Genomic DNA, 24,504 nt, shown 5'->3' with positions numbered 1-24,504 from the left:
CAGTAGCCCGGGTTCGGCCCACAGGCCCTGCGGCGCCTCCCACGCCGCTCATTTCCCGCGCAGTTCCGCTGAGTTGCCGCTTCTGACCCGGTTTTAACCTGCGCCCCAGGCGTGAGGCAGGGTGCCACCGTTTAAGACCCTGGACTTCATGTGGGTGGACAGCAGGCCGGGGGCGAACCGGGTGAGAGGAAAACGGGAGCAGTGGTAGCAGTGTCGCTGAGGTCCCACGCAGCCCCTCCTGGGTCCCACGCAAGTGCCTTCGGGGCAGGCCAGGAGACTAGGGCAGCGTCACCGGGGCTCCAGCAGGTGGCGCTGGCAAGACAGGCCTGTCTCGGATCCGCCCAGGCTCCGCCCTTCCAGAGGTCCCGCCCGGGTGCTGCGCTAGGAAATGACCTAAGCCGTGGCGAGGCACGGTGGGTGTCAGCAGAGGCACGCGGACGCGGGTCCCGCGCATCATGCCCACCGAACGGCCTCCGGGCACGTGGGCAAGAGCCGGCAGGTGGGTCCTGGCACTCACGCCGCTTCTCCCTCCCGCGGGCCTCCGGACGGCGGGTTCTGCTGGCGGCCCTGCGCTACTGGGAAGGGCGTTCTGGGCTTAGGGAAGAAGCCGTCCAGGTCTGGAGACCCCTAAGGTCGTCTCCTTTAACCAGCGGGGAGGCACCGAGTCCAGAGAGGGGACTCCACCTCCGAGGACATGTCTGCCCGCTCCCCTCTTTAAGAGGAAGGATCTCGAAAGGAGCTCAGGGATTGGGAGTCCTGAGTGGGCAGAACCGGGTTTCTGCCACTTGGGAGGCCAGTTTAACCAGTTCGTCCCGGGACGAAGCTGGCCAGGACACGGGAGTTTGGGCTCCCAATCGGCAGGGTGGCAAAGAAGACTCTTCCACCCACCCACGCACCCGGCCCCAACTCGAGGGCTAGAGCAGTGGGTTCCGTGGACTGAGAAGGACTCTGTCTAAAGCTGAGGGAGAGGGTTGGCGAGAGGGACTTGGAGCCTTGGAACCCTGCTGGGACAGCTGCACGCAGCTTGGAGCCCCCAGCCCTCTTTCACTGGCCCAGAATCCTGCCCAGCCAGCAGCGTCCAGGGCGCTTTACATAGGCAGGACGAGTGTCTAATATGCACCTACCCACACCCCAGCCCTAACCCCGTGTACCCCCGCATCCCGTGTCAGCTGAGGATTACTCTGCCTCCTGTTGGGGCTGGAGGATAGGCCCTTTCGCCCTTCCTCTCTTGGCTGTTATGTAATCCCAGACGCTACAGGGGTTCCGAAACTAAGCAGCAGGTGCCCAGCTGGTGCCCCGTCTCCACCAGGCGCCAAGCTTGGTGGGCACTCAGCCAGCCACCAAGTGCCAAGGACTGCCCAGAAGTACCTGCCCCAAGCGCTGGGCAGCCTCACTCAGGGCCTGCATCCTGGGAACCTCAGCTCCACGCTCCACATCTGAGGCCTCCCCTTCCTCTCTCCTCCCCAGGTGCTGTCACTAATCCGGCCCCAGCAAAGAGCAGCTGGGCTGGATCGTCATGGGGGAGTCTGGTAGAGAGGAGTATAAAATCCAATCTTTTGATGCAGAGACCCAGCAGCTGCTGAAGACAGCACTCAAAGGTGAGTGTGGGAAGCCCTCCTGAGCCTGGGTCTGGAGCTACAGACAAGGGACCACTGGGACAGGACTGGACACTGAGCCTTAGCCTGGGAATGTCTAGCCCTCTCTCCCTCTTTGATTTCTGCGATTAGGAGTCAGCAACATAACCCTCAAACTGAAAGACAAGTTACATGCAGGCCAGCTTTGGGAGTGTGAATCATAGTCACCTCCCAGACTGTAATGTTTTGTGTGTTTTTTTTGCAAAGTATGAGTACCCATGAAGGGGGGTGATGTGGGACATGGAGAGCATGGTTCCTGCCCTTTAAGTCCTGAAATTGGACCTGGTTTCTGCAGCCAGCTCTCCAACGAGCAGAGCTGCCTGACTCGTGGCAGAGGAGAGTCATTGCCCTGGACCAGGGCCTTCCCGCAGCACTCAGAAGTATGACTCAGCTAACAAGTAGCAGCGCCCACCACATGCCAAGCTAAGCCTGTGGGTTTCGTGTGTTATGAGAACACTTTCTCCTGTAAAATTGCTGTCAAAGACAGTTCTTTAGTGCTCCTTCCTCAGCCTAGTGCCAGAGATGTGTCCTAAAGACCGGGCATTCTTTTGATTAATCTCTACAGCCACATACCCTCCCGTTTCTTCTGATAGGGCCACCAGAGCTGGAGCTGCTCCTGTGTGGTTACTTCTCCGCATGTTTTCTGGTCTCTTTAAAGGAAATGTAAGGGCATCATAATCGAGTGCTCTTCTGTAAACATCCCTGATCCTTAGGAGCAGGAGGAGACAGATGTGATAATTAAGCAGCTTGAGACTGCCTGCCTATCTTTACCCCAGATCCAGGTGCCGTGGACTTGGACAAAGTGGCCAATGTGATTGTGGACCATTCTCTGCAGGACTGTGTGTTCAGCAAGGAAGCAGGACGCATGTGCTATGCCATTATTCAGGTTGGGTAGGGTTGGTGGAGAAGAGGGGAGACACTTTGAGGAAGGTGCTTCAGGAGTGGGCCGAGATGCAAAGGACTTCCCTCAGAGGCAGAGACAGGAGTAGGACAGGAGGGTCTTCAGCCATGGAAGCTTGGGTGGGGGTTGTAACAGCACCGCTCCCCTCTTCCCCCACTCCCCACCTTCTCTGTCTCCGGTTCACAGGCAGAGAGCAAGCAAGCAGGCCAGAGTGTCTTCCGGCGTGGACTCCTCAACCGGCTGCAGCAGGAGTACCAAGCTCGGGAGCAGCTGCGTGCCCGCTCCCTGCAGGGCTGGGTCTGCTATGTCACCTTCATCTGCAACATCTTTGACTACTTGAGGGTAAGGCTGCGGCAGCCACCCTGTGCAGCAGAGATGGCCTGTCTCCTGAGGCCACTAACCCGGTGCTTTTTGACCCCTGTGCCCCCCCACAGGTCAACAACATGCCCATGATGGCCCTGGTGAACCCAGTCTATGACTGCCTCTTCCGGCTGGCCCAGCCCGACAGCCTGAGCACGGAGGAGGAGGTGGGTGGCCCTGTCATGGACAGCTGTGGAGGTGGGTCGTTAGTCCAGCTCAGAATATCAGCCCAGTGCCGGTGGAGGCTTTGAGAGCGTCACTTTCTGGGGCAGGAGCCTGGTGGGGACAGTTAGGGCATGTCACAGTTACAGAACAAGCTACCAGGTCTGGAATTTATCCAGAACAGACAGCAGCCTAAAGCTACTGGCTCAGAGGCTTCCTTCCAGCAGGAAAGCCAACCTATGATAGGAATGGTGGGAGCCTTGGCCAGCTGTGGATACAGACGGCCAGAAACCAAACTAGGATCAGGCGGTGCGGGGGGGGAGGTGGAAAGTAGGTTAAGCAGCAGTTTGGAGACAGGGCCTGAGTCCAGCTTGGCCTAGATGAAAGACCTTAGGCAAGTCCCCGAACTTGCTTCCGTTCATGTAAGATGTGAATAAAACCCCTGGGTAGCGTGAGGATGAAGTGGGAAAATGTGTGTCCGGGGCTGAGCCTGGTGCCCGGCACACAGCCAGAGCTGAGTAAATGGCTGCTGTGTGATGTGCTGGCCCTGGCCCGGAGCTCACCTCCCGCGGTCCCCTGCAGGTGGACTGCCTGGTGCTGCAGCTGCACCGCGTTGGGGAGCAGCTGGAGAAGATGAACAGGCAGCGAATGGATGAGCTCTTTGTCCTGATCCGGGATGGCTTCCTGCTCCCAACCGGCCTCAGCTCCCTGGCCCAGCTGCTGCTGCTGGAGATCATTGAGTTCCGGGCGGCCGGCTGGAAGACGACCCCAGCTGCTCACAAGTACTACTACAGTGAGGCCGCTGACTAGCCTGCGGATCAGGCTTCCCCCGGCAGCACCGGCCTTTCTTCCACACCCCCCCCCCCCCCCCCCCGCCCGACCTGACAGTGCAGCCTTTGCCTCTCCCCAGCACCTGTTCCCTCCAGACTTTCAACAGCTCCCAAGAGGTTTCCTGCTTGCCCTGTTGTCCTGCTCTAAGCCCTTCCCTCCTTCAGGGATTGGGGAAGATTCACACAGACCCGCTCCCCCTCCCCATGCTGCAGTCCTCTCAGTCTCTGCCCGGCCCAGGTGGTTATACAGATTCTTGGTGCCTCAGCCTCCCATCTGTACCATGGGTACCCATAGCCATTGGTGGGACGCTTCGGAATGCAAGGGGCAGGAGTGCAGCGCACAAGTCACACCAGATACTGCTCCTGGCACGTTTTGTAGAAGGACTTTGGAAACAGGTGTGTTTCTGGCAGCCCATTTTAATGAGTGGCAGCACACGCTCCAGTGCAGGGTGAGAATTTTCTAATAAACCTTTCTGACCTGAAAATGCTTCCTTTCATCGCCCAATGTCCACGCTAAGCCGAGGGAAGAGAAGGTGGGAGGGGCCCTAAGTTTCTTGGGGGAACTCAAAGTCCACGTATTACCTCTCCGCAAGAAGACCGGGCAGGGAGAGCAAGACGTAGCCCACGGGGAAGGACTAAAGCGATGAACACACTGCTCCCTCCTTCCTGGGAGGCCTCCCTGCCCTTAAAGAGGAACTACATCCTCCAGCACAGGCGCTTTTCATGTAGCGGCGGCTCACGTGGCCTCTTGCAGCAGAGGGCCCTGGGCTGCTCCCGGAGCCTCCCCCTACCACCAGCGGTAGTGGGCCAGGGCGCGGTTGGCCTCGGCCATCTTGTGCATGTCGTGCTTCCTTTTGATCACAGGGCCCTGGTTGTGAAAAGCCTCCAGCAGCTCCTGAGACAGTTTCTCTGGCATCAGCATCCGCCGGGGCTTCTTCTCCCTGCACTCAGTAATCATCCACTTCATGGCCAGGAAGCGCCGCCGCCGGTCGGACAGCGGCACAGGGACCTGGCCAAGACAGGACATGGGCAGGTTGGTCCAAGAACGACCAGGGCTGCAGCCTCCTTCCTCCACAGGTTCCCTCTGGGTCAGCCCTGACAAGGCTCCTGAGGGGAGGGGCCTGCCTTTTTCTCTTTGAGCTTCCCTCACCCTCGGGTGACGTCAGTGTAGCTAACGTCAGAGGCATTCACTGGAGCAAACGCTCATTAAGCACTGACCTCTTTCACCTGCACATGAAAGCTCAGCCAAGTTGATAAAAGCACCAGCTGGGAAAAGCCCCATCAGCTGGGGTGACTTAGCCCCTCAGATGAGGGATGCCTAAAGAGAAGAGCCTCTTGTCCGAGAATCATTTTCCAAGCCCCCACTACCATGCCAGACCCTAGGGACACAGACATTAATGTGAAAGTCTTTACTGCTATGAAGTTTACACTGAAAAAGGCGAAGATGAGAATACCCACTTGTGGCCATGAAGTATAATGAAGGAAATACTGTACCGGGAGCGCTGAGTTCAGTGCAACAAATGGCGATGAAACATCATTACAAGGCAAACGCCACGCTAGACCCTAGTGCATGAAGATGAGGTCTAAACGCAGTCCCTCACCATGAGAAAGTGATAGAACACGCGATGCTGGGGGGCGGGAGGTCACTCGGATGCTACTGTGTTCTCTTCCGTTTCCTGCCTGTCATTTTTAACCATGTGGGACTCGGATGACCAGATCCTGACAGTCTCTGGTCCCTAGAAAGCTGTCAATCTTGGTCCGCTCTGGCCCTCCCATCCACAAGAACCCCTCCCCCCACCTTGTTACACACGTGGGCAGCCCTGCCTTACCTGCCCTGACCACTCACCTGGTAGAAATGGCCACCCTTGAGGATGGGTACCAGCCCGATCACAGGCTCACAGTTTTTCAGGGCTTGGTGGAAGATGGTGTAGGGGTTGCGTTCAATGGTTGCCCGTTCCTCTGAGGAAGCAGCATGATACTTCTCGAACTGCTTCCTTTTTACAGCTTCCAGAGTCTGCGAAGGGATACAGTGGAAGAGGATGCCCCCGCCTTCCTGAAGGGTTTACTCAGCTGACACAGTGCCTTGTCCTTCACTCCCATTACCAGGCTCTTCTGTCGCGCTGCAGCTCCTCCACAGCACTTTTCAAAAAGTCCTCTCCCAAGGATACATTTCCCGATTTCAGAGAGAGAGAGAGAGGGAGGGAGGGAGGGAGAGGGAGAAATACCGTGGGGATCCAACCCGCAACCCAGGTATGTACTCTGACTGAGAATGGCACCCAACCCGTAACGGTGTATGGGATGACGCTCCAACCAATGAAGCCACTTGGCCAGGGCTCCCCAGTGGTTCTAAGACAAAGTTATTAAGTGCCTCCCTCTTTCCTACACTAGGACAGAAAGAGCCAGCTAAGATTGGAGGCAGGGGGTGGGCAGGAGGATGGTAGCTGTTGACTCCTGCAAGACTTCATTAAAGTCCCACCCAACACACACATACAGGGAAGTTACTTTTAATGACGGGTACTGAATCCACTCTTTTCCATACTAAACTGAAGGAGCCGCGTACAAAGCCACGGGGAAGAGGAAGGTGAAAGCCAAGAGGCCCTGTTTACCTTCGTCACGAGGGATCTGGCCAGAACTTTGTTTCCTCCTCTCATCATCATGTTGGTGAATTTACTTCAAGGGGAAAAGCAACACGTTTAGCTTTCCTAGGCTGTATCCCAGAACCCTTATCATAGCTCCTCCCTGGCATCGTCCCAGTGGTACGAAAGTGTTTCCATCTAACCTGATCAACGGGTCTTCAAACACAGAGCTTGTTTTCGTCGCTGGGGCAGCTTTGATAAGCTGTGTCTTCCTGAGCTCCAGCTCAAACTTCTGGTCCTCAGTCAGCTCTGCCAAGGGCTTGCGGTAATATTCCTTGTCAGTCTGGGGATCCCTGTACTCAGGGCCATAGCGGCTCCACCTCACCTGGATGAGCCTGGGAGAGGGGGACAAGGAAAAGGCGGGCAAAAGCTGACCCCACAAGCGAAAAAGCTTGACTTAATAATAGGCGTGTCTGCCAACCCACCGACTAGCGAGCCGTGTGCAGACCGCTAGCCAACCGTGAACCGCGATAATTCTGGCTCTTGCCCCAAAAGGTAGGAGGACCTACCCCAAAGACGCCAGTAAAGTCTCATCTCGAGTGCCAACGATGAGGACAGGCTCCTGAACCTCAGGACGGACGCCTGCCTATGCACGTGTCCCGCAATTCCCAACACAGAAAACCCTAACTCTAAGATTTAGCAAGGCTGCACTGTCAGCTCCGAATTAGAACCCCCTCAGGCAAGGAGCTGTCACCAAGCCTCAGACTTCCTCAAAGTCACACAGCTATTAAGAGCCTTGGACCCAGATATCCCTGCTCCCCGGCTCTCTCCAGGTCCCCGCGCGGCCTGCCTATGACCACTTTCCTTCCTGCAGGTCTCGCCGTGAAGATCAAAGCGGCCTCCAAGCTGACCTCTTACCCTGGAAGCCGCAGAACAGCACTGCGTACACCCAGTGCTAGGGCCGACCACCCTCGCACTGTCTTCACCAAGGGGGCAGCCATCTTGGTTTACCGTGAGGACCCCACACGAGCTGCCCTCGGCGTGCCTGAGCGAGTGACGGAAGAGAGAAAAGGCTCCACAGGGTCCTAAATCTGCGCATCACCCCATTAATCTGGGCGTTAAGAGTCTCTCATTCGGAGGTCCAAAGGGAAGAGTCAGAAGGAAACACTCGCCCTTCCATTATCCGTCGCAGTCTGGCGCGACCGTCGGTGGCGGCGCCCATTCTTCTCAGGTCCCCATGCATGCCCCGCCCCGGCTCAGCTCCTGCAGGTTCTCGCGAGGTTTCAGGCTGCGGGCCCGGCCCGGGCGGCTGCAATATGGCGGAGGCGGAGGGAGAGAGCCTGGAGTCTTGGCTGAGTGAGTATCCGCGTCTGCTTTTGCATGACCTCGCGGCCCCAGCGAGCCTCTCCTCCGCGCACCCCTGCACCCCCTCCCCGGGTTCCGCGGCGCCGCCGCCTGGCAGTCTGAGCCTGGGCCCGGCGCGCCGCGATCGTTCCGCGTTCACGCCCCTTCCCCAGCAAGACGCCTGGTCCCCGCCCGGCACCTGCTCCGGGTGCTGCGGCGCCACTTCCCGCTCCCACGCGCGTCGGCGTGAGCTCGGGTCGCGGCCGGCCTCGCGGGCTCCGGGAAAGTGACAGCCAAGTGCTTCCGCCTGACAAGCACTGCCGCTTAGAGGAGATTGTGGCGGGGCCGCGGGCGGCTCAGTCCCTGAGGAAGGGAAAAGCTCTGGATTTGGGCTGAACCTCGGGAGCGGTGGGTGCTGCAGAGCACACACACACAGCTTCGGAGTTGTGGCTGTATATTAGAGGAGACGTGAGCGCTTCGCGCAAGCGGAATATTTGAAGGGAGAGTAATCCAGAGAGAGAACAGAGCTCTGTGCTCCCCCCACGGGCGCATACACGCTTGGACATCTTGAGTCATTTGTTGGTAACCTACCCTGAGCAAAAGCTGAGGAGCCCAGCCGATGCTGTCTGTAGTTTCAGCGGCCTGTTGTTATAATTGCTAACTTACGTCGCTAGTAAGGAAATATGGGTTATCCTTACTAGCTGGTAGTACTTTGCTGAAGGGTTAGTAAGTTACTTTCCTATGGGTTACAGGAGGCTCCCAGAGGCTTCTGAGGTAGAAAGTGAACGTGGCGATAACGCAAGTAGGGATGAGTAGATAGTACCTTTTGCAAGAGATCTCTTATTTACTAGCGCCTGCAGGTTCTTGCAGGTGATGGCTGTTTCCTCCAATTGCCTGACCTTTCCTAATAAGAACTCTCTTCAGGTGATTGGACCTAGGTACATTTGCAAAAATCTTCAGTTGCAGGCAGGTCACGAAGCCTTCTGTATATATGGAACCGTTCTCCAGGGAGCGCAAAGTGTTCTAAAGACATTCATTTAATTCATTTATTAAGTATCCTAGCGAAGCAGGTACTATTTTACAATTTCACAAAAAGGGGAAATTGTGACAATCGAATGAAACCGTTTGTCCAGAGCCACCCAACCGGATATAACCACAGTGGAATTGCTTTGATTCACAGATATTGATGGGGACACTGGAGTAGTGTAGGTAGCCTAAGCTGAGTTTAATAGGTTCAGAGTTGTATTTGGAAATAGGAGAGGGACGGACCTGTTTTTGTGGGGGAGAGGCGATGGTGAGAGCGGAATGAATGGGATGGTATCTGTAGACTGGACGTCCCCAACTTACCGTTGTTTGACACAATTTTTCGATCTTACGATGGTGTGAGAGCGATAAGCATTCAGTAGGAACCGTACTTCAAAGTTTGGATTTTGGTCTTTTCTTCGGCTGTGGGGTAGAACGGACACTCTCCCATGATGCTGGGCGGTGCCAGCGAGCGCAGCTCCCAGCCAGCCACTTGATCACCGGCGTAAACAGCCGATACTCCACTGAACTGTGTTGCCAGTGTTTTGGGGGTGTTGCGTTCTAGGCTAAGCAATGATGTTTGGTACGTTAGGCGTATTAAATGCATTAAATGCAACTTTCGATATTTTCAGCTTATGAAGGGCTTATCTGGATGTAACTTGGTTGTAAGTCTTACGACTTAATGGCGTGAACTATACCAAGTGAAGCAGCCAGTGCTTGCGCTTCAGCAGCATCTCATTCTAGATCCTTGTCACTCCGTGGCTGGCCGGAATTACTGCAGCAGCCCCTGCTGGGCCCAGGGTAGGGTCTGACCTTTGTCCTTTTTTTGTAGTTCCTCCAGCGTCTGGCATGCCGTGCACTTAATTTTCAATGGGTACCTAACAGGCACTTGGTGATTGTCTGTCTGTCTGTCTGTCTCTCTCAATTCAAGACCCTAGCAATGAAGGTTGATTCTTGACTCTTTCCATCTCTTGTTCTTGCTTCTGCTGATTTCTGAGTCATTTGCTACATAGAACTGGGCGTCTGGGATGTCTGGGCTGTAATGGGATGGGGCAGCCAGTGCTGCTGTCTCCGTCCAGACTTGACCTTTTGAGGTCCCGCGCTGACAGTCCTGGCTAGTGATGGGGCTGAAGAGGAGAGCAGGGACTCTAGAGGCACAGGCGCAGAAGAGACTAAAGGCTTTCAACAGAGACCTGAAAATAGAAACCTTGAATCAGAGTAGAGCCCACAGGTGTGGCTCCAGAAGGCAGGGTCCCTGACGTAAGCCCCGAGAGGTCTTCTCCTCTGTGCCAGGGGGTGGAGAACATCGAGTGGGCGGAAGGTCACGTGCATCTGCTGGGCGAGGCAGTAGGCAGATGGAGAGACGCAGCTGCCCAGGATGACCACAGAGGTTTCTCCCACTTCCTGTGGGTGACTGAAGTCTGCTTCCTGAGCCAGCTGGAGAGCAGGGCGGGGGGCACTCAAAAGTGGGACTGACTGCTGCTGAAACTGGGGCTTTTGTGCCCATGTGGAGGCACAGCACTCCCTGCAGGTTTGCAGTAGAAAGTTCTACCAAGATTAAAAAAAAAAGTCGGATTCCAGAGAAGTCGAACACAGTGAAAAGCAAGCAGACGTTTTGTTGGAAGCAGAAATACTGTTGGAGTTCTAGCAGGTGTGGGAAGGATACACGTTTGGTGAATGCCTGTTGCCTCTGTGTGTGCACGGGGAGGACGGGGTGTCCACATCAGACTGTATTTGGAAGATGCTCTTCAGTTGCTAACAGTGCGAGTTAATGGACTGCTTTTTCTTACACCACAAGGTGTGTGAATGCTCCCAAAATAATAGTGATGGGGTGGGGATGGCCCCTCAGACCATCTTACTTTTGTCTCCCTGCAGTCTCTTGATGTCACGTGAGGACTTTAAACATCTCAAATGATAGGGATGAGTAACAAAGCCACGCGAACACCTGAGAAGGTTTCGGATGGCTGCTGGAAGAGACTCGGGGCTTCTCTGGAAGGTGACAGCTAGTAGATCACTGTGGCAATTAATAGTCACTCTTGATAAAATTAATCTCTCCTTCAGGCTTGACATTTCGAAGGGCTTGCTAATTCTCTTTCTATGATTGAGGACAGGCATCTGTCTTTCCCTCCACATATGAATGTAAACCATCTGAATCTTCTTGCAGCCAGAGCAGGAACACCGCTAGGCAGGAGCAGTGCCGCCGGCACTGCAGCCTCGGCTCTGGCTCCCCCTCCGTGTGGTGTCTGACCTCTGGTGGCTCAGAGCCCTGGGTGTGGGGCACAGAGTCCCTGTTAGGATCTGATTGTGGAGCTAGTGATTTTAACATTAGGAAAAAAAGAAGTTAAGGAAACAGGCCAGAGAAACCAGAATTCAGGAACTTCTAACAACACCCCATGTCGGGAAGGCTTCTTCAGGCTTCTGTTGCTCACTCGTGCCGCTGTGTGAGTGTGGGGAGGGGTCTGTGCCTTCAGCTTCCCGTTTGTCTTCTGAACCTGAGCCCTAGACGTGGCAGGCAGCTGGAGGCTGCTTTCTGGAATAGGTTTGAATCAGGTGGGAGTAGTTGTTTTTGTTTTTTTAAAATAAAATGTCCCCAGTAGGCTGAATGCTAGCACCGTAGCAGAGAGAAAACCTAGTAGGAACATGTTTTGTGGTCATGTCCATGACAAATGAGAAAACTGTTCTAAAAGCCGTGGTAGTGACCAAGAGGTGGGAACACGGTTACCCACCCACAGCTGGGGCTGTTCTCTGCAAGCACAGCTCTGGGGATGACGGGGAAAGGGGCCCCACACCAAGTGTTAGGAGGCTTGGCGTTTTGAAATCCTCAGTGACCCTCTGAGGGCTCCCCAACATTAGTCTCTGTCCTTGATCCAAGACCACGTCATCTGGAGGGAACTGAATGCTCAAGCTTAGACTGTGCCTCTGACCCCAGGCACAGAGAGCACGCTGACGGGTGCTTCGTTCGGGGTTTGGTAAATGTTGTTAACAGCAAATGGTGAGCCTGATGTGCAATTTAAAACAATTCTTACATCTTGAAAACGTTTTTGAAGGGTATGTAGGAATTAATTTTCTTCTTCTTTTTAAGATTTTTATTTATTTTTAGAGAGAAGGGAGAGAGAAAGAGAGAAACGTTAATGTGTGGTTGCCTCTTGCACGCCCCCTGCTGGGAACCTGGTGCACCACCCAGGCAGGTGCCCTGACTGGGAATCACATCCAGCAACCCTTTGGGTCACAGGCCGGCGCTCATTCCACTGAGCCACACCAGCCAGGGCCTGTAGGAAGTGTATTTCCTAAATATGTATACTTTTGGTCAAGTATCCCCTTGTTCCCTTTCTCCAGGACTGCCTTCTGTAGTTTTCAATTTGTTATTTAAAAAAAATCTTTTTCAATTACAGTTTATAATTATTACAATTCTCTTAGTTTCAGGGGTACAGCATAGTGATTAGATAGTCAAATTCTTTACAAAGTGTTCCCCCCAGTATTTCCAGAACCCACTGGGCTGCATACCAAGTTATTACACTATTCTTCTTTTTACTTACTAATTATAATTAACAAATTCGTTAACGGTACGTGGTCACTTTTTTGTCCTTACTGAACTTGCTGTGTGACACTGGTTAACAAAGTTACACAGATGTCAGGTGTGACACTATTATTGACTGTATTTCCTACGCTGCACTAGGAAGCACTTCCTTATTTATTTACTCATTTTTATCTTTTAAAGATTTTATTTATCATTAGAGAGATGGGAAGAGAGGGAGAGAAACATCTACAGGTGGTTGCCTCTCTCGTGCCCCTCACTGGGGCCCTGGCCCGCAACCCAGGCACGTGCCCTGACTGGGAATGGAATCGGCGACCCTATGGTTTTCAGGCTGGCACTCAATCCACTGAGCCACACCATCCAGGGCTAGGAAGCACTTCCTGATCACCCCTACTTGCTTAACACCCAGCTTGTTTTTACATAGCTGGAAGTGTCCAGATCTATTGGCTACAGTAAACATTTCCCATAGGTATCTACTTGAGTATTTCAGTCATTTGCATTTGTGTTTGTCCTGTCCATCATGACCTACCCTGAGCTCCATGAGGCTAAGGATCGTCTTCTCCTCACTTGTGGCTTTCACGATACGGACAGAGTGGTATTTGTACGTGACTTGCTGCCTGGCTGAGCCTTTGAGGCCTCTGTTAGAGAAGAAATTTGGAAACAAACACCTTCACATCAGTGCATAAAAGTTAAGAGGAAAACCTCTGTTTGCCCTCCTTGCTGTTCGTTACAGTTGTCCTCTTCTTTGTTCTGTCCCAAGATAAAGCCACCAACCCTTGCAACCGCCAGGAGGACTGGGAATACATCATTGGCTTCTGTGATCAGATCAACAGGGAGCTGGAAGGGTGAGTCTGGAGGAGGTGAGGGACTTGCCTGGGAAAGGAAGAAATGAGGCCAAGGAGGGTTAGCCCGGGGCAGTGTCTTCAAAGTGTGGTCTGTTTATCTCCCAGGCCACAGATAGCCGTCCGCCTGCTGGCCCATAAGATCCAGTCTCCGCAGGAATGGGAGGCGGTCCAGGCCCTGACGGTAGGTTTCTCCTGTGTACTTCTCCTGTGGACGGCGGGTCTCCAGGGCCCAGGCCAGGCTTGGGACACGCTCGGTCAGCTGTTTTACATTTGTGTGTGCCCTCGTGCCGGGCACCAAGGCTTCGGAGATGGCTGTGTGGTCTAGCGGGAGAAGCAGAGGCTGAGGGAGGGGGCCAGAGGCAGGGCCCTGAGCCCAGGGTGGGGCTCGGACAGAGCTCTCCTGCCCGTTAAGAGTTGACTAACTGAAGAAAATTGGAGGTGAGTAAAATTCATTCTGTAGCTAAAAGTAATGGCAGTTACTAGTGAAGGTATCACACCAACGGGCGACTCTTGGTGTTTATTGAGACTAAGAGGATTCAGGACATAGGGCTGTGTGCCACACCTGGGCGCTTCCAGACAAGGGGTCTCAGGGTTCTCTCTGTAGAGAGGTGCAGGGAAGGAAGTGGTCATGGGAAGGCTGCTTCGCCCGTGTGTGCGCCTCTATTCCAATCACCGTGCACTGAAAGCCTTCAGATAGTGGTTCTCTACGGGGCGGGGCGGGGGGCAGTTTTGCCCCCCAGGAGACATTTGGCAATATCTGGAGACACTTTTGGTTGTCTCATGTCAGGGGTGCTCCTGGCATCTAGTGGATGAGAGGCCAGGGGTGCGGCCAGACATCCTGCGATGCGCAGGGCCGGCTTTCACAGGGAAGGGCCGGCCCCGGTCGTCAGTGATGGCGCAGTTGAGAAACCCTGCTTTACAGACACAAGCCGAGACAGAGAGCTCTGCGGTGGCGTGCTCCTTGGCGTAGGCTGCAGGCACAGGGAAGCTTCAGGAAGCCTTACGGCCCCAGAGGGAAAACAGGTGGGAGCAGGGAGAGGGGATGTATTGTGTCCACTGAAATTAGGAAGACAGTTCAGCGGTTATCTCCCACCTCCCCAGAATGTGGGTCAGCTTGTGAACAGAAGCCTGGACCTTGAGTCAGAGCAGCTTTCTCTGGGCCTCACTTTCCTCAGCTCTGAGATGCTGGGCAGCACCTGGCAGGAAGGCGCCCTCCGGGACTGACATTCTACCTTCTTGGCGCCGGTGGCGGGTTTCGCCGGTTCCTGTTGAGCTTCCCCAGAAGAGCCTTGCAATTTGAGGGACACGAGATGTCCCCTGGTGTCGTATTCTCGATTCTTCCTGATGAGTTCCATCTTTGGGTGAATGTTTATTTGGCACCTGGCCAAGGGCAGGTGCCACCCAGACCCCACCCCCACCGGGCGTCTCCCCACTGTGCGGCTGCAGGTGCTGGAGGCGTGCATGAAGAACTGCGGGAGGAGGTTCCACAATGAAGTGGGGAAGTTCCGGTTTTTGAATGAGTTAATCAAAGTGGTCTCTCCGAAGGTAAGTCGGGGCAGTTTCCTCATCTGTAGGAACTTCTTTGTGTTTCTCTCCCTCCCATCCTCCTGGTTCTCACTGCACAACTAGCACCCAAGACTCTGTATCGTGTCCTTAGACGGGCGGGCCCTGAGGGCAGCCAGATGGCCACACGGGCCACGGGGACAGGCAGACCCCGCTGATGGGCTTCCAGCCTGAACGTGAGGGGTGATGTGGCTCAGCTGTGTGCATGTCTAGGGAGGGTCCGTATAGCAGCCGCTTTTGTCTGGCCGATCGCATGTGGGTACGAGGAGCTGGCCTCCTGGCTACTCGGCTGCATGGGCTCTGTTGTACACGAGTGTTGCTTAAGCTCCAGGCACCCACTTACGGCAGAGGGAACAGTTTTTTATACTAAAGACATTAACTGCTTCGCGGTAAAGCGCAGCTGTGTTTCTGGCAGATGGTGCATGGAAATGCAGGGACGAGCTCCCGCCCGCTGCCTGACCACAGACTCCGTCCCAGATGGATACAGCCCTGCTGCAGGGAGCTTCCTCCCCGCTCCTGTGCTGTCCCTCACCCGGTCCCTGCCGGTTTCCCACAGGCTCGAGGGCTCCAGCTCATTAGCAACATTTCACTGCTATGAAGAGATCCTTGCCACGTCCCTGCCCAGACTGTGGTTACTAGTTTCCCATTTCCTTTTGCCTCTTAGTACCTGGGGGACAGAGTGTCTGAGAAAGTGAAGACCAAGGTTATCGAGCTGCTTTATAGCTGGACGTTGGCCCTGCCTGAAGAATCGAAGATCAAGGATGCCTACCACATGTTGAAGAGACAGGGTGTGTGCCTACCCCCACCCCCCAGCCTCCACACAGCCCCAAAGGGTGGCCAAAGCCAGGAAGGATGGGGGTGTCTGTTGTCCCCAAGCTACGTCCCTCCTTCCCTCCCAGAGACAGTGGGATGGGCTTGGCTGGGGTTTGACGGGAGAGGCGTGTGTACCTGCTCCGTCCCTGCAGGTCCTGACCACAGGGATGTGCGCCCTGGCTGCGTGAGGAGGGGCGGCGCGGCCTCCTCAGCCTGAGCAGACGCCCTGCCCCATGTCACCTTGCAGGCATCGTGCAGTCTGACCCACCGATTCCTGTGGACAGGACACTGATCCCCTCTCCGCCACCTCGTCCCAAAAACCCTGTTTTCGATGATGAGGAGAAATCCAAGGTAAAGTACGTCCAGGCTGTGCAGTCCTCAGGCAAGATGTGGTCTCGCTCGTGGGGAGTTTGTTCCTCTGGGGTCCCCCCGGGTGGGGCGCTGCCTTCTGCCTTCACCTTTGATACCCTCTCCTCCAGCTTTTAGCCAAGTTGTTGAAAAGTAAAAACCCAGATGACCTTCAGGAGGCCAACAAGCTCATCAAGTCCATGGTGAAGGAAGTAAGTGGACCCTGGGCGTTGGGGCATGGGCTGGAGGAGCCCCACAAAGCTGAAGCCCCTCCCTCGGCATTAGGCCTGCTGTTTGCCCCTGCCTCAGACTCCCCTGGAGGGGCTGGAGATTGGAACGGAGGGGCAAGAGTGGGTGGGGCCCAGTCTGGAGCTGGGGAGAGGACTACTATTTTAAAAGAAAAACTGTCCTGGGCCGGGTGGCTCAGTTGGTTGGCACGTTGCCCTGTACGCCAAAAGGTTGGGGGTTTGATCCCCGGTTGAAGTGGGTACGGAAGGCAACCAGTCGAGGTTTCTTTTTCATATTGATGTCTCTCTCAAATCAGTAAACACATCCTTAGGTGAGGATTAAAAAAGTATTAAAAAGAAAAGAAAAACTAAACAGGGTCCGAGGCCTGTGGCTCCCAGGCCTGTGAGTTGAGAGGAGCTTCCTGGGGTCTGGCCTCGGCTCCCGTGGTCTCTGGTGCGATCCTTGCCTTGTGGGGTCCCGGGGACAGTCCAGTTGAGTCCTTCCTCTTGCAGGATGAGGCGCGGATCCAGAAGGTGACCCAGCGCCTGCACACTCTAGAGGAGGTTAATAACAACGTGAAGCTGCTCAGTGAGATGCTGCTTCACTACAGCAGAGAGGATTCTGCAGAGGCAGATAAAGAGCTCATGAAGGTAGCCCCCCTTGAAGACGCTGCTGCGCATCCAGTGGTCCCTAACTTGGGAATCAGCCCGGCAGCTGGGGAGAGGGAGCTGCTGCCCCTCTTTGAAGGAGCAGTGACTAACTCGCCGTGGGCGGAGGGGCTGCTCATGTGCACAGCCTGCCAGGCTCTGCGACCTGCGCTGTTCTCGGCCTGGCCTCCTGCAGAGGCCCCCACGTGCCCCGCTGTGGCCCCTCAGGCCCAGTCGCACAGACACACTGCACTCTGAGCGCACGTGCAGCCAGGCGGGAAGGCATGTGCCTTCCCTTTCCATCTGGTGACTTTTCCATCTCGGCGGGTATTTGGGTGACACGGCATGGTGCAGGCTGGTGGCAGACGACTTGTGCTCTAAGCCCAGCTCTGCCAGGAACTGCCCGTGGTGGCGGGAGTGCCTGTGACTTTCTAGGCAGGAACACTACATTAGATGACCTCGAGGGAGCTCTGACTCAAGCTGGGTCTCTTTCAGGAGCTGTTTGATCGGTGCGAGAATAAGAGGCGGACGCTATTCAAACTGGCCAGCGAGACAGAGGATAATGACAGTAGTCTGGGTGAGTGAAAAGGAAAGACCAGTTGACGAGGATGACCCAGGGGTTGGATGTATGTGTGGTGCAACAGTTGTCATGGCCAGGAATAAGAAGTCTCATTTCTGCTCTAGGGGACATCCTGCAGGCCAGTGACAACCTCTCCCGGGTCATCAACTCTTACAAAACAATCGTTGAAGGGCAGGTCATCAACGGTGAGGTGTCCGCCTCAACCCTGCCTGACTCGGAAGGTACAGTGTTGCAGTTCCTCCCTCTGGACCCTCCAGACAGCCCCAGTCCGCAGCACCCCGCCCACGTGCAGTGTCAGCCCACAGGGCCCGAGGGGCTTCCAAGGCCGGGGCTTTGGACAGGGCTTTCTCCACCTGCCTTCAGCTTTCAGTCTGCCCAGCCCAGATGCCTGTGGAGTAGGCTCCCTGCTGTGCAGCCACTAGTGTGGTCCCTAATTATTCTGTCCCCTTCCACTCTCTCATCCAGGAAACCACCACTCTGGCAACCAGGGTGCGCTCATCGACTTGGCGGAGCTGGATGCACCAAGCAGCTTGTCCCCAGTGTTGGCACCGGCCCCCACTGCACCTTCCTCGGGCATCCCCATTCTCCCTCCACCCCCCCAGACCTCAGGGCCTGGGGGCAGCCGCTCCTCCAGCCAGGTGGAAGCCCCCCCAGGGCCCAGCAACACAAGCAATGCCCTGTGCTTGCTGGATGAGGAGCTGCTCTGCTTGGGTGCGTCTTGGAGGGAGGCTGTCAAGGGCTTCCTCTAGCAGAGCTGGTAGAGAAGAAGGGGGCACAGAACTGGGAGGTGCGTGGGGCGCCCCATGTGTTTAGCAAGATGGGGAAGGAGGCTGTGGTTGGGAGAGAGTCAAGTCCAGTGTCCCTCAGGCTACCAGGGCAGTCTGTAGTGGACTCTGGGATGGAAATGGTAGATCTAGTGTCTTGCTCTGCTTCCACTCCCCCTGAACCATCCCTCCCCTCACCCCGGAAACGTAAGGACTCCCTCTGGCTCCTGTAGCCCTTCCTCAGGCGGGGTGGGGCAGGGCTGCCCAGGGCCCAGCGCCTGCCTCCTCTCATCACAGCCGTCTCTCCGTTCTCAGGCCTCGCTGACCCAGCCCCCACAGCTCCTCCCAAAGAGTCAGCTGGAAATGGCCAGTGGCCCCTGTTTCAGGTGGGTGCACTGGTGACATCACCAAGACACTTGGCAACCTTGACTTACTGCCCTCGTTCTCGACTAGTCCTCAGCTGCAGTTAGCTGCAGCCCTGCTGTCCTCAGTCCCTGGGGCCTGTCCTTGGAGGGCTGCTGCACCAGCAGGGGTGCAATGGGGCCGGGCGTGGAGAGCCGGAACCCCTCTGCACCCCTTGCTCACGGGCACTTTCCACTCTTTCCCAATAGAACGAACAGTCAGACCTGGACTTCTTCAGCCCCAAATCGGGGACTGCTGCCTGTAGCCCTCCCGACGGGCCTGTCCTCCAGCCCTCAGCAACCCCCACCATCAGCGCCCAGGCTCCACTGCCACCCCCCTTCCCAGCCCCTGTGGTCCCTGCCCAAAAAGCAGGCTTTTTGTTTCCCACTGGACTACCCCCAGCTTCAGCCCCAAAGCCTGAGCCCACAGCTCCTGGGCACCATGGCTCAGCTTTGGGCGACAGCACCCTGCACAAGCTGGATGCCCTCGACCAGCTTCTAGAAGAAGCCAAAGTGTAATGAGTGGGGGAAGGCGGGTAGAGGATGGCTGGGCCTGGGGTTGGGGATGTTCTCGTTCAGTCTGGCCTGAGACTGGAATCTGGAGGTGGGAGGTGCCTTGTGAGGGGTTGGCCCGACAGCTGTGCTTGGTCTCCTGACTTGCCCTGTCCTCCTTCCTGCCTCCCAGGACCTCAGGCCTGGTGAAGCCTGTCGCCTCCAGCTTCTTTCCCGCGGCCACCTCCTCCCCTCTGGTGCCTGCCAGCACCTCAGCCAGGCCTTTCCTGCCATTCTCCACAGGGCCTGGCAGCCCTCTCTTCCAGCCACCTGTCTGCCCATCCCAGGGGAGCCCCCTGAAGGGGCCTGAGCTTTCCCTGGCCAGTGTCCACGTGCCCCTGGAATCTATCAAGCCTAGTAGGTGCTGGGGGCTTGGGGTGGGAGGGAACATGGACATTGTGGGGAGTGAGCGGGCTGGGTCGGTACAGGCTCGAGTCCAAGGTGACCACTTCCTTCTCAGCCATGCCTGTCGCTGCCCTGCACCCTGTGATGTGCTGGCAGAGGTGCTGCCCCAGACTCCAGCGGGGAGTGCTGCTCTCCCCGCTTGGCTGCTGTGGGCACCCCCAGGGCTGTTGGGGATTGTTGCCCTTGTTTCTCCTTCTACACCCACATGCCACCTTCTTACAGGCAGCGCCCTTCCCGTGACAGCCTACGATAAAAATGGTTTCCGCATCCTCTTCCACTTTGCCAAGGAGTGTCCACCAGGACGGCCCGACGTGCTGGTGGTGGTGGTATCCATGCTAAATACAGCACCCTTGCCTATCAAGAGCATCGTGCTGCAGGCCGCAGTGCCCAAGGTACTCCCTGGAGCCTCAAGAAGCAGCGTTCCCTTTATTTTCAATACACTGTGTTGAGGGTCTTAATGGCCAGCAGGTGGCAGTGTGTCCACCGACTACACTGGGTTCCATCCCAGCACCTGCCATCTCTTTCCCTCTGTAGTCAATGAAAGTGAAGTTGCAGCCACCGTCTGGGACAGAACTCTCTCCATTTAGCCCCGTCCAGCCACCTGCAGCCATCACCCAGGTCATGCTGCTGGCTAATCCACTGAAGGTGAGCTGGGGTGGGGGGGGGGGGGTCCTAGAACAGGACCTGGGGACCGCCATCTCCCATCCATGTACTATCGTGGGCTGTAGCACTAACCCTGTCGCTTCCCTACCCTGGTTCAGCGGCTGAGTGAGGATGGGGAGGTGGGAGCAGGGTCTGTTCGCATAGGCCTGGTGGGTGATGGGGTCTCACATACTGCCCCTCTGTCACAGGAGAAGGCAAGGCTTCGGTATAGGCTGACTTTCGCCCTGGGGGAGCAGCTGAGCACAGAGGTGGGTGAGGTGGACCAGTTCCCTCCTGTGGAGCAGTGGGGGAACCTATGACCCCAGAGGACACTGTCATCTCCACTTTGAAGCCCAAGCAGGTGGCCCTGAGACAGGAGAGCTGAGTCCGGTTGTTTACTGACTGCAGTGCTTAGAGCTTCAGTATGGGGCAGGGGCCCTGTGACGGCCTCTCCTCCTCTGGCCCTTAAAAGGACCCGGTTTTATCTGCCTGTGTGACTTGAAGTGGCTATGCACTGTGGGGTGGGCTGTGGGGACACAGACCCAAGACTTGAGTAGGTTTCCCCTCATGCTCACGTCCCCCCCGTGCCACAGGGAGGAGGTCTCTACAGAGCCTTGTGGACCCCCCCCCCCAGGACCATGTCGTCACACCCCCAACCCCCTCCAAGGCCTCAGCTGTCCCACCCCCACCGTGCTGCTCTGTGCTTCCCCTGCTGGCAGGCTGCTATTCCTACCTCCAGGAAGGTGGGCAAAGCCCAGGGGTCCCTAGTGGGCCTGGGCACAGAGAAGGGAGTTGGTGTGCTGCCTGCCATGGGCAGCATCAGCCTGGAAGGGCCACTGGATGCTAAGTGTGTGCTGGTCCCTGGCAGTGGCAGGCTGTGTCCTATGGACATCTCAGCAAGATGTGGAACTCAGCCTGTTAGAAACAAAACTGGGCCTCGGGGCAGCCTGAACGAGGGCTGGGAGAGAACGCGGGAGAGAACAGGCGCTTCCCCTTTCCGGGAAGCAGGGACTCGGAGGTTCCTGGGAGAAGTGTGCCTCACCGTGGGAACAGGCCAGCCTACTCACTACCTCTTGCTTGGCATGAAACAGACTGCTGTCTTGCCCTTCAAGTCTCTGAAGGGAGGATGACACCTGCCCCTCTGCGTCCCCTTGCTTTGGCCTCCCTCCCCTCCCCCAGATGGCCTGAGGAACGGTTAACAGACTGGAACAGAAGGCTCAGGGTCAGGCACGTGGCACTAGACTTACCTGCTGTGGAAACTGCTCAGCTGCTGAAGGGTGCTGTCAGCGAGATGTTGGGTCTGGAGGTGGTGAGATTGGAGGCTGTGCTTGAATCGAGTCACCAGGCCCTATTGCTTCAACAGTGCTCGCCCCAGCTAGCGCTCATGCCAGACTCTGGGCCTCCCAGGGCAACGGGACAGTGAGAACCAGCAGCTGGGGAAAGTGGGCACAGCTGGATGGGCTCAGAGCCATCTCCACAGAAGGTGGCACAAGCCTTGTTCCCTGACCCCTCCCTGTTCCTTGCCAGGCTTCCTGCCTCTACCCAGAGGTCACCTCCCCCTCCCTTCCATCTTTAGCAAGCAGGTTTCACTGCTTCATTAGGATAGATCAAAAGTGAATTGATTTCACTACTTAAGGAATAAATCCAGGAACTTTCCGGAGACCAGCTGCTGCAGCCCTGGGAAAGTCTGTGGGGTTACTACATGGAAACGCACCTTTATATGAGCTTCAGACATTAAAATTATTTATGAGTGTTACTGTTGGAGTCACTGTTTTGTGACTCTACTGGATATACTGAGTCTGCTGCCCTTACTTTGCTGCATGTTAAATAAAATCATTTCCACCCTACTTGGGATCCTAACAGACCCCACCCACCCCGTGGGGTCGGGGGAGTGTCCCTTACGACTTCCAAATGTGGGCAGCACCCAGATTTTTGTCGAGCAGTGCAGGTTCCAGATCTTTTTCTTGAAAGACGATAACCAGAGTTAACATCCAGTGTTTAGGGTGACTTGGAGGTAAGCCCAGGTTTTAGAAGCACAAGCAAACCCCTGAAGTCCCCCGTCTCAGGTTCTAACTAACGTGCAGGCGGGCCCTGCACTCACCAGTCACAAGGAAGTCAGTTCCATGTCAGAGAACATAATAAGCATTTTCTTAATTTTTACTACCTCAGCTTCACAGGGGAGGTAGATAAAAACTTCCTGGCTGAAATGTGTAGGAACTTGCCTTATATTTGCAAAAGAAAACATTTATTCTTTTAAAAACCTATATACACTGCCATACAGAGATACCGGGTCGGGGCCGCTCGCCTCAGGAGCCCTCCAGGGAGCCTTCTTTGACGATGGCCCGAGCCAGGTTTCGTGCAAGAGACAGTCTCAGCATCTCCACCTTGGTGGTCTCTATGTCGTCATCCTAAGAGCAAAGAGAGGCAGCATAAGGGACCGGAAGGGATCCTTTAAAGCTCCCAAAGGCCCTCTCCAAAGGCAGATAGAGGTCATTTAACATTCAGCAACAGCTTCCGGCAAAGTTCTCGATGTAAGAGCTGAATGCGAAGGACCACTGCAAATGATCAACGGAAAAAAATACGGAGATCAGGACACTACAGTCCTCCCAGTCTTCCCTAAAAAGTACATGTGTCACAGTTACAGGTTCAGAGGCAGAGTCTGTGGGAGGAGGTCGGGGGAGGCAGACATGGAGGAGCCTTTTCTCAGCACCACGGAAACCAGCCCGGAACCCACAATGACCTGGAGCTGCAGGGGGTCGGGCTCTCCGTGCACGGGTCTTCCTGCGGTCAGGTCCTCCAGACATCTCAGCAGCTCATATGTTTGATCGGCTGAAAAAATCACCTAGTGGGGAGAGCAGCTGTTTTGCTAAGCTGCCCCCAGCCAAGGCCTACACTGGTCTGGGCCTGGGGCCCAGGTTCAGAGAGGGCCTTCCCTGCAAGCCCTTGGGAGGGTGGGGAGGTGGAGTGTGCTTTGTACATACCGTCCTGAGAGGGCAAAGCACCCCTACTCTCTCCCGGCCCCAGGCTGGGTATGGTCAGTGAGCAACTGCCTCGTTCCAAATGAAAGTTTCCTTGTGTGGACATTAGATTTCCAGAGTGGGCGCTATGGGGAGCCCCACCTAGGAGGGGACGGATGCCAACACACCTGTACCAGCTACAGAACGAAGCCCTGTTGAGGACTACAAAATGCAGAGAAGAAAGCATCATGGGCTCCACCTGTACCTGTTTCTGTTCCAAAAGGGGCAGGGCATCTGTGAGAAGTGTCATCCAGAAAGACCGTGGAGCAATCTGAGAAGTCATCAGCGACAGGAGAAGAGAAGCCGCGTCAACAAAACGCTTGTCCCCATATAATCGGTGGAATTCGCGATACTTTCCTATTGAGAAAAGAGCACTAGGTCACCCCTGGCCCTAAACCAGGGAAGACAGACTCAGACCAGCCACTCCACAGAGCAGAGAGATTCTCCCAAAGCTGTATCCAACCCAGGGGCCAATGAGACCACAAATGGACTCAAAACACAGGCGTGGCTTTGAAGGGGCTCCAATCAGCCAGACCTGGGAGAGCACAAGCATTAAAATAAGAGTCACAGGTTATGACAAACTCACTAACCCGTGAGTCTGTCACTGATGTACATAAAAGCACAAATGGGGACACAGGGAAAGCCCTCCATACGGTTCCAACTAAAACACCAAGAATGGGAGTCGGAAAATCGCAGCAGCTACTAAAAGTAGCGGGCGAAAGTCTGATGAGGAATGAGACACTATGTAATTCCAGTTAAGTCCAAGGGAAAGTCGTGCTGCAGAGGAGACATCAGGTGGACGCCACATTCACCAGCTGAGCCAAGTAAACCCCACCGAAAGGGCACGCCCGGCACTGAGGGCAGCGCCTTGGGGGCGCTCCTGCCCCCAACACACACCCTAAGTCTGACCTCGAGGGAACATCAGAGAGGCCCACACTGAGGACATTCTACAAGACAGCTGAACCGACTCTGCAAAATGTCAAGGTCAAGAAGCACCAGGAAGTCAGAGGCACTTAAAAAGATATGACAACAAAATTCGTTAACCTGCATGCAAGAAAGGACATCACTGGGACAACTGTCATCAGAATGTGAACTGTGGATTAGATGGGCCTATTGTACCAACCCTGAACCTCAGGATTTTCACAGATGTGCTGATGTACGAGAATGTTCTCAGGAAATACGTGCTCAAGTATTCATGGAGAGGGGGGAATAGTGTCCCCAACTTTCAAATCATTAACCGAAAACCCCAGCTCACTGAGAGTGATAAAACAAGGCAAAATATAAAAGACTCATGAATCTGGGTACAGCTTATATGACAGTTCCTTGTTCCTTAC

General features: G+C 55.4%; 4 protein-coding genes and 1 non-coding gene across 7 annotated transcripts in view; 2 read left to right on the top strand and 3 right to left on the bottom strand.

The window, feature by feature from the left end:
- Positions 1-348: 348 nt before the first annotated feature.
- On the top strand, positions 349-4,372 carry MIF4GD (MIF4G domain containing). 2 transcript variants are annotated; one of them, XM_024553908.3, is made up of 6 exons: positions 349-499; positions 1,468-1,598; positions 2,411-2,520; positions 2,722-2,877; positions 2,970-3,062; positions 3,640-4,372. In XM_024553908.3, exons 2-6 carry the CDS (start codon positions 1,517-1,519, stop codon positions 3,865-3,867), a joined length of 669 nt encoding a protein of 222 aa, XP_024409676.1. In that variant the 5' UTR covers positions 349-499; positions 1,468-1,516; the 3' UTR covers positions 3,868-4,372. The 2 variants fall into 2 exon arrangements, with proteins under 2 accessions (XP_024409676.1, XP_024409677.1); XM_024553909.4 differs by having other exon boundaries at positions 2,970-3,093; positions 3,640-3,858.
- On the bottom strand, positions 4,287-7,536 carry MRPS7 (mitochondrial ribosomal protein S7). The gene is made up of 5 exons (XM_024553653.3): positions 7,382-7,536; positions 6,667-6,858; positions 6,494-6,557; positions 5,734-5,901; positions 4,287-4,896 (listed from the first exon to the last, which is right to left on the bottom strand). Exons 1-5 carry the CDS (start codon positions 7,462-7,464, stop codon positions 4,675-4,677), a joined length of 729 nt encoding a protein of 242 aa, XP_024409421.2. The 5' UTR covers positions 7,465-7,536; the 3' UTR covers positions 4,287-4,674.
- A 166-nt stretch (positions 7,537-7,702) lies between these two features.
- Positions 7,703-23,380, top strand: GGA3 (golgi associated, gamma adaptin ear containing, ARF binding protein 3). Of its 2 annotated transcripts, none has more exons than XM_053930499.1 (17): positions 7,703-7,819; positions 13,126-13,210; positions 13,316-13,391; positions 14,657-14,755; positions 15,438-15,561; positions 15,834-15,937; positions 16,066-16,146; positions 16,675-16,812; positions 17,305-17,386; positions 17,494-17,610; positions 17,855-18,100; positions 18,469-18,539; positions 18,765-19,069; positions 19,240-19,463; positions 19,734-19,903; positions 20,046-20,156; positions 23,241-23,380. In XM_053930499.1, exons 1-17 carry the CDS (start codon positions 7,705-7,707, stop codon positions 23,274-23,276), a joined length of 2,184 nt encoding a protein of 727 aa, XP_053786474.1. In that variant the 5' UTR covers positions 7,703-7,704; the 3' UTR covers positions 23,277-23,380. The 2 variants fall into 2 exon arrangements, with proteins under 2 accessions (XP_053786474.1, XP_053786473.1); XM_053930498.2 differs by lacking the exon at positions 23,241-23,380 and adding an exon at positions 20,363-22,398.
- On the bottom strand, positions 11,413-11,532 carry LOC112298956 (small nucleolar RNA SNORA32). The gene has a single exon (XR_002974190.1). It is a non-coding gene; the product is annotated as a small nucleolar RNA SNORA32 (small nucleolar RNA).
- NUP85 (nucleoporin 85) overlaps positions 22,381-24,504 on the bottom strand; it is a 20,219-nt gene continuing 18,095 nt past the window's right edge. The window contains exons 17-19 of the mRNA XM_024553652.4: positions 23,376-23,527; positions 22,894-22,995; positions 22,381-22,561 (exon numbers count right to left, since the gene is read on the bottom strand). Of these exons, the coding sequence (XP_024409420.1) occupies positions 22,460-22,561; positions 22,894-22,995; positions 23,376-23,527 (356 nt within the window). The 3' untranslated portion in view covers positions 22,381-22,459. The remainder of the gene's footprint in view (positions 22,562-22,893; positions 22,996-23,375; positions 23,528-24,504) is intronic.

Source organism: Desmodus rotundus, chromosome 9, assembly GCF_022682495.2.
Source record: "Desmodus rotundus isolate HL8 chromosome 9, HLdesRot8A.1, whole genome shotgun sequence".
Classification (NCBI taxonomy): domain Eukaryota; kingdom Metazoa; phylum Chordata; class Mammalia; order Chiroptera; family Phyllostomidae; genus Desmodus; species Desmodus rotundus.
Note: the sequence above shows the minus strand (reverse complement) of the source record. Positions and strands in the feature narration are given on the sequence as shown.

Excerpts from the sequence above, each read along its gene's own strand:
- MIF4GD (XM_024553908.3), top strand. The coding sequence starts at position 1,517 with ATGGGGGAGTCTGGTAGAGAGGAGTATAAAATCCAATCTTTTGATGCA. Across the intron at positions 1,599-2,410 it reads GCTGAAGACAGCACTCAAAG|ATCCAGGTGCCGTGGACTTG; the intron begins GTGAGTGTGGGA and ends TCTTTACCCCAG. Across the intron at positions 2,878-2,969 it reads ACATCTTTGACTACTTGAGG|GTCAACAACATGCCCATGAT; the intron begins GTAAGGCTGCGG and ends GCCCCCCCACAG.
- MRPS7 (XM_024553653.3), bottom strand. The coding sequence starts at position 7,464 with ATGGCTGCCCCCTTGGTGAAGACAGTGCGAGGGTGGTCGGCCCTAGCA. Across the intron at positions 5,902-6,493 it reads CCAGATCCCTCGTGACGAAG|ACTCTGGAAGCTGTAAAAAG; the intron begins GTAAACAGGGCC and ends ATCCCTTCGCAG. Across the intron at positions 4,897-5,733 it reads AGGGTGGCCATTTCTACCAG|GTCCCTGTGCCGCTGTCCGA; the intron begins GTGAGTGGTCAG and ends TGTCTTGGCCAG.
- GGA3 (XM_053930498.2), top strand. The coding sequence starts at position 7,705 with ATGCCCCGCCCCGGCTCAGCTCCTGCAGGTTCTCGCGAGGTTTCAGGC. Across the intron at positions 16,147-16,674 it reads TCAAGTCCATGGTGAAGGAA|GATGAGGCGCGGATCCAGAA; the intron begins GTAAGTGGACCC and ends TTCCTCTTGCAG. Across the intron at positions 19,070-19,239 it reads CTTCTAGAAGAAGCCAAAGT|GACCTCAGGCCTGGTGAAGC; the intron begins GTAATGAGTGGG and ends CCTGCCTCCCAG.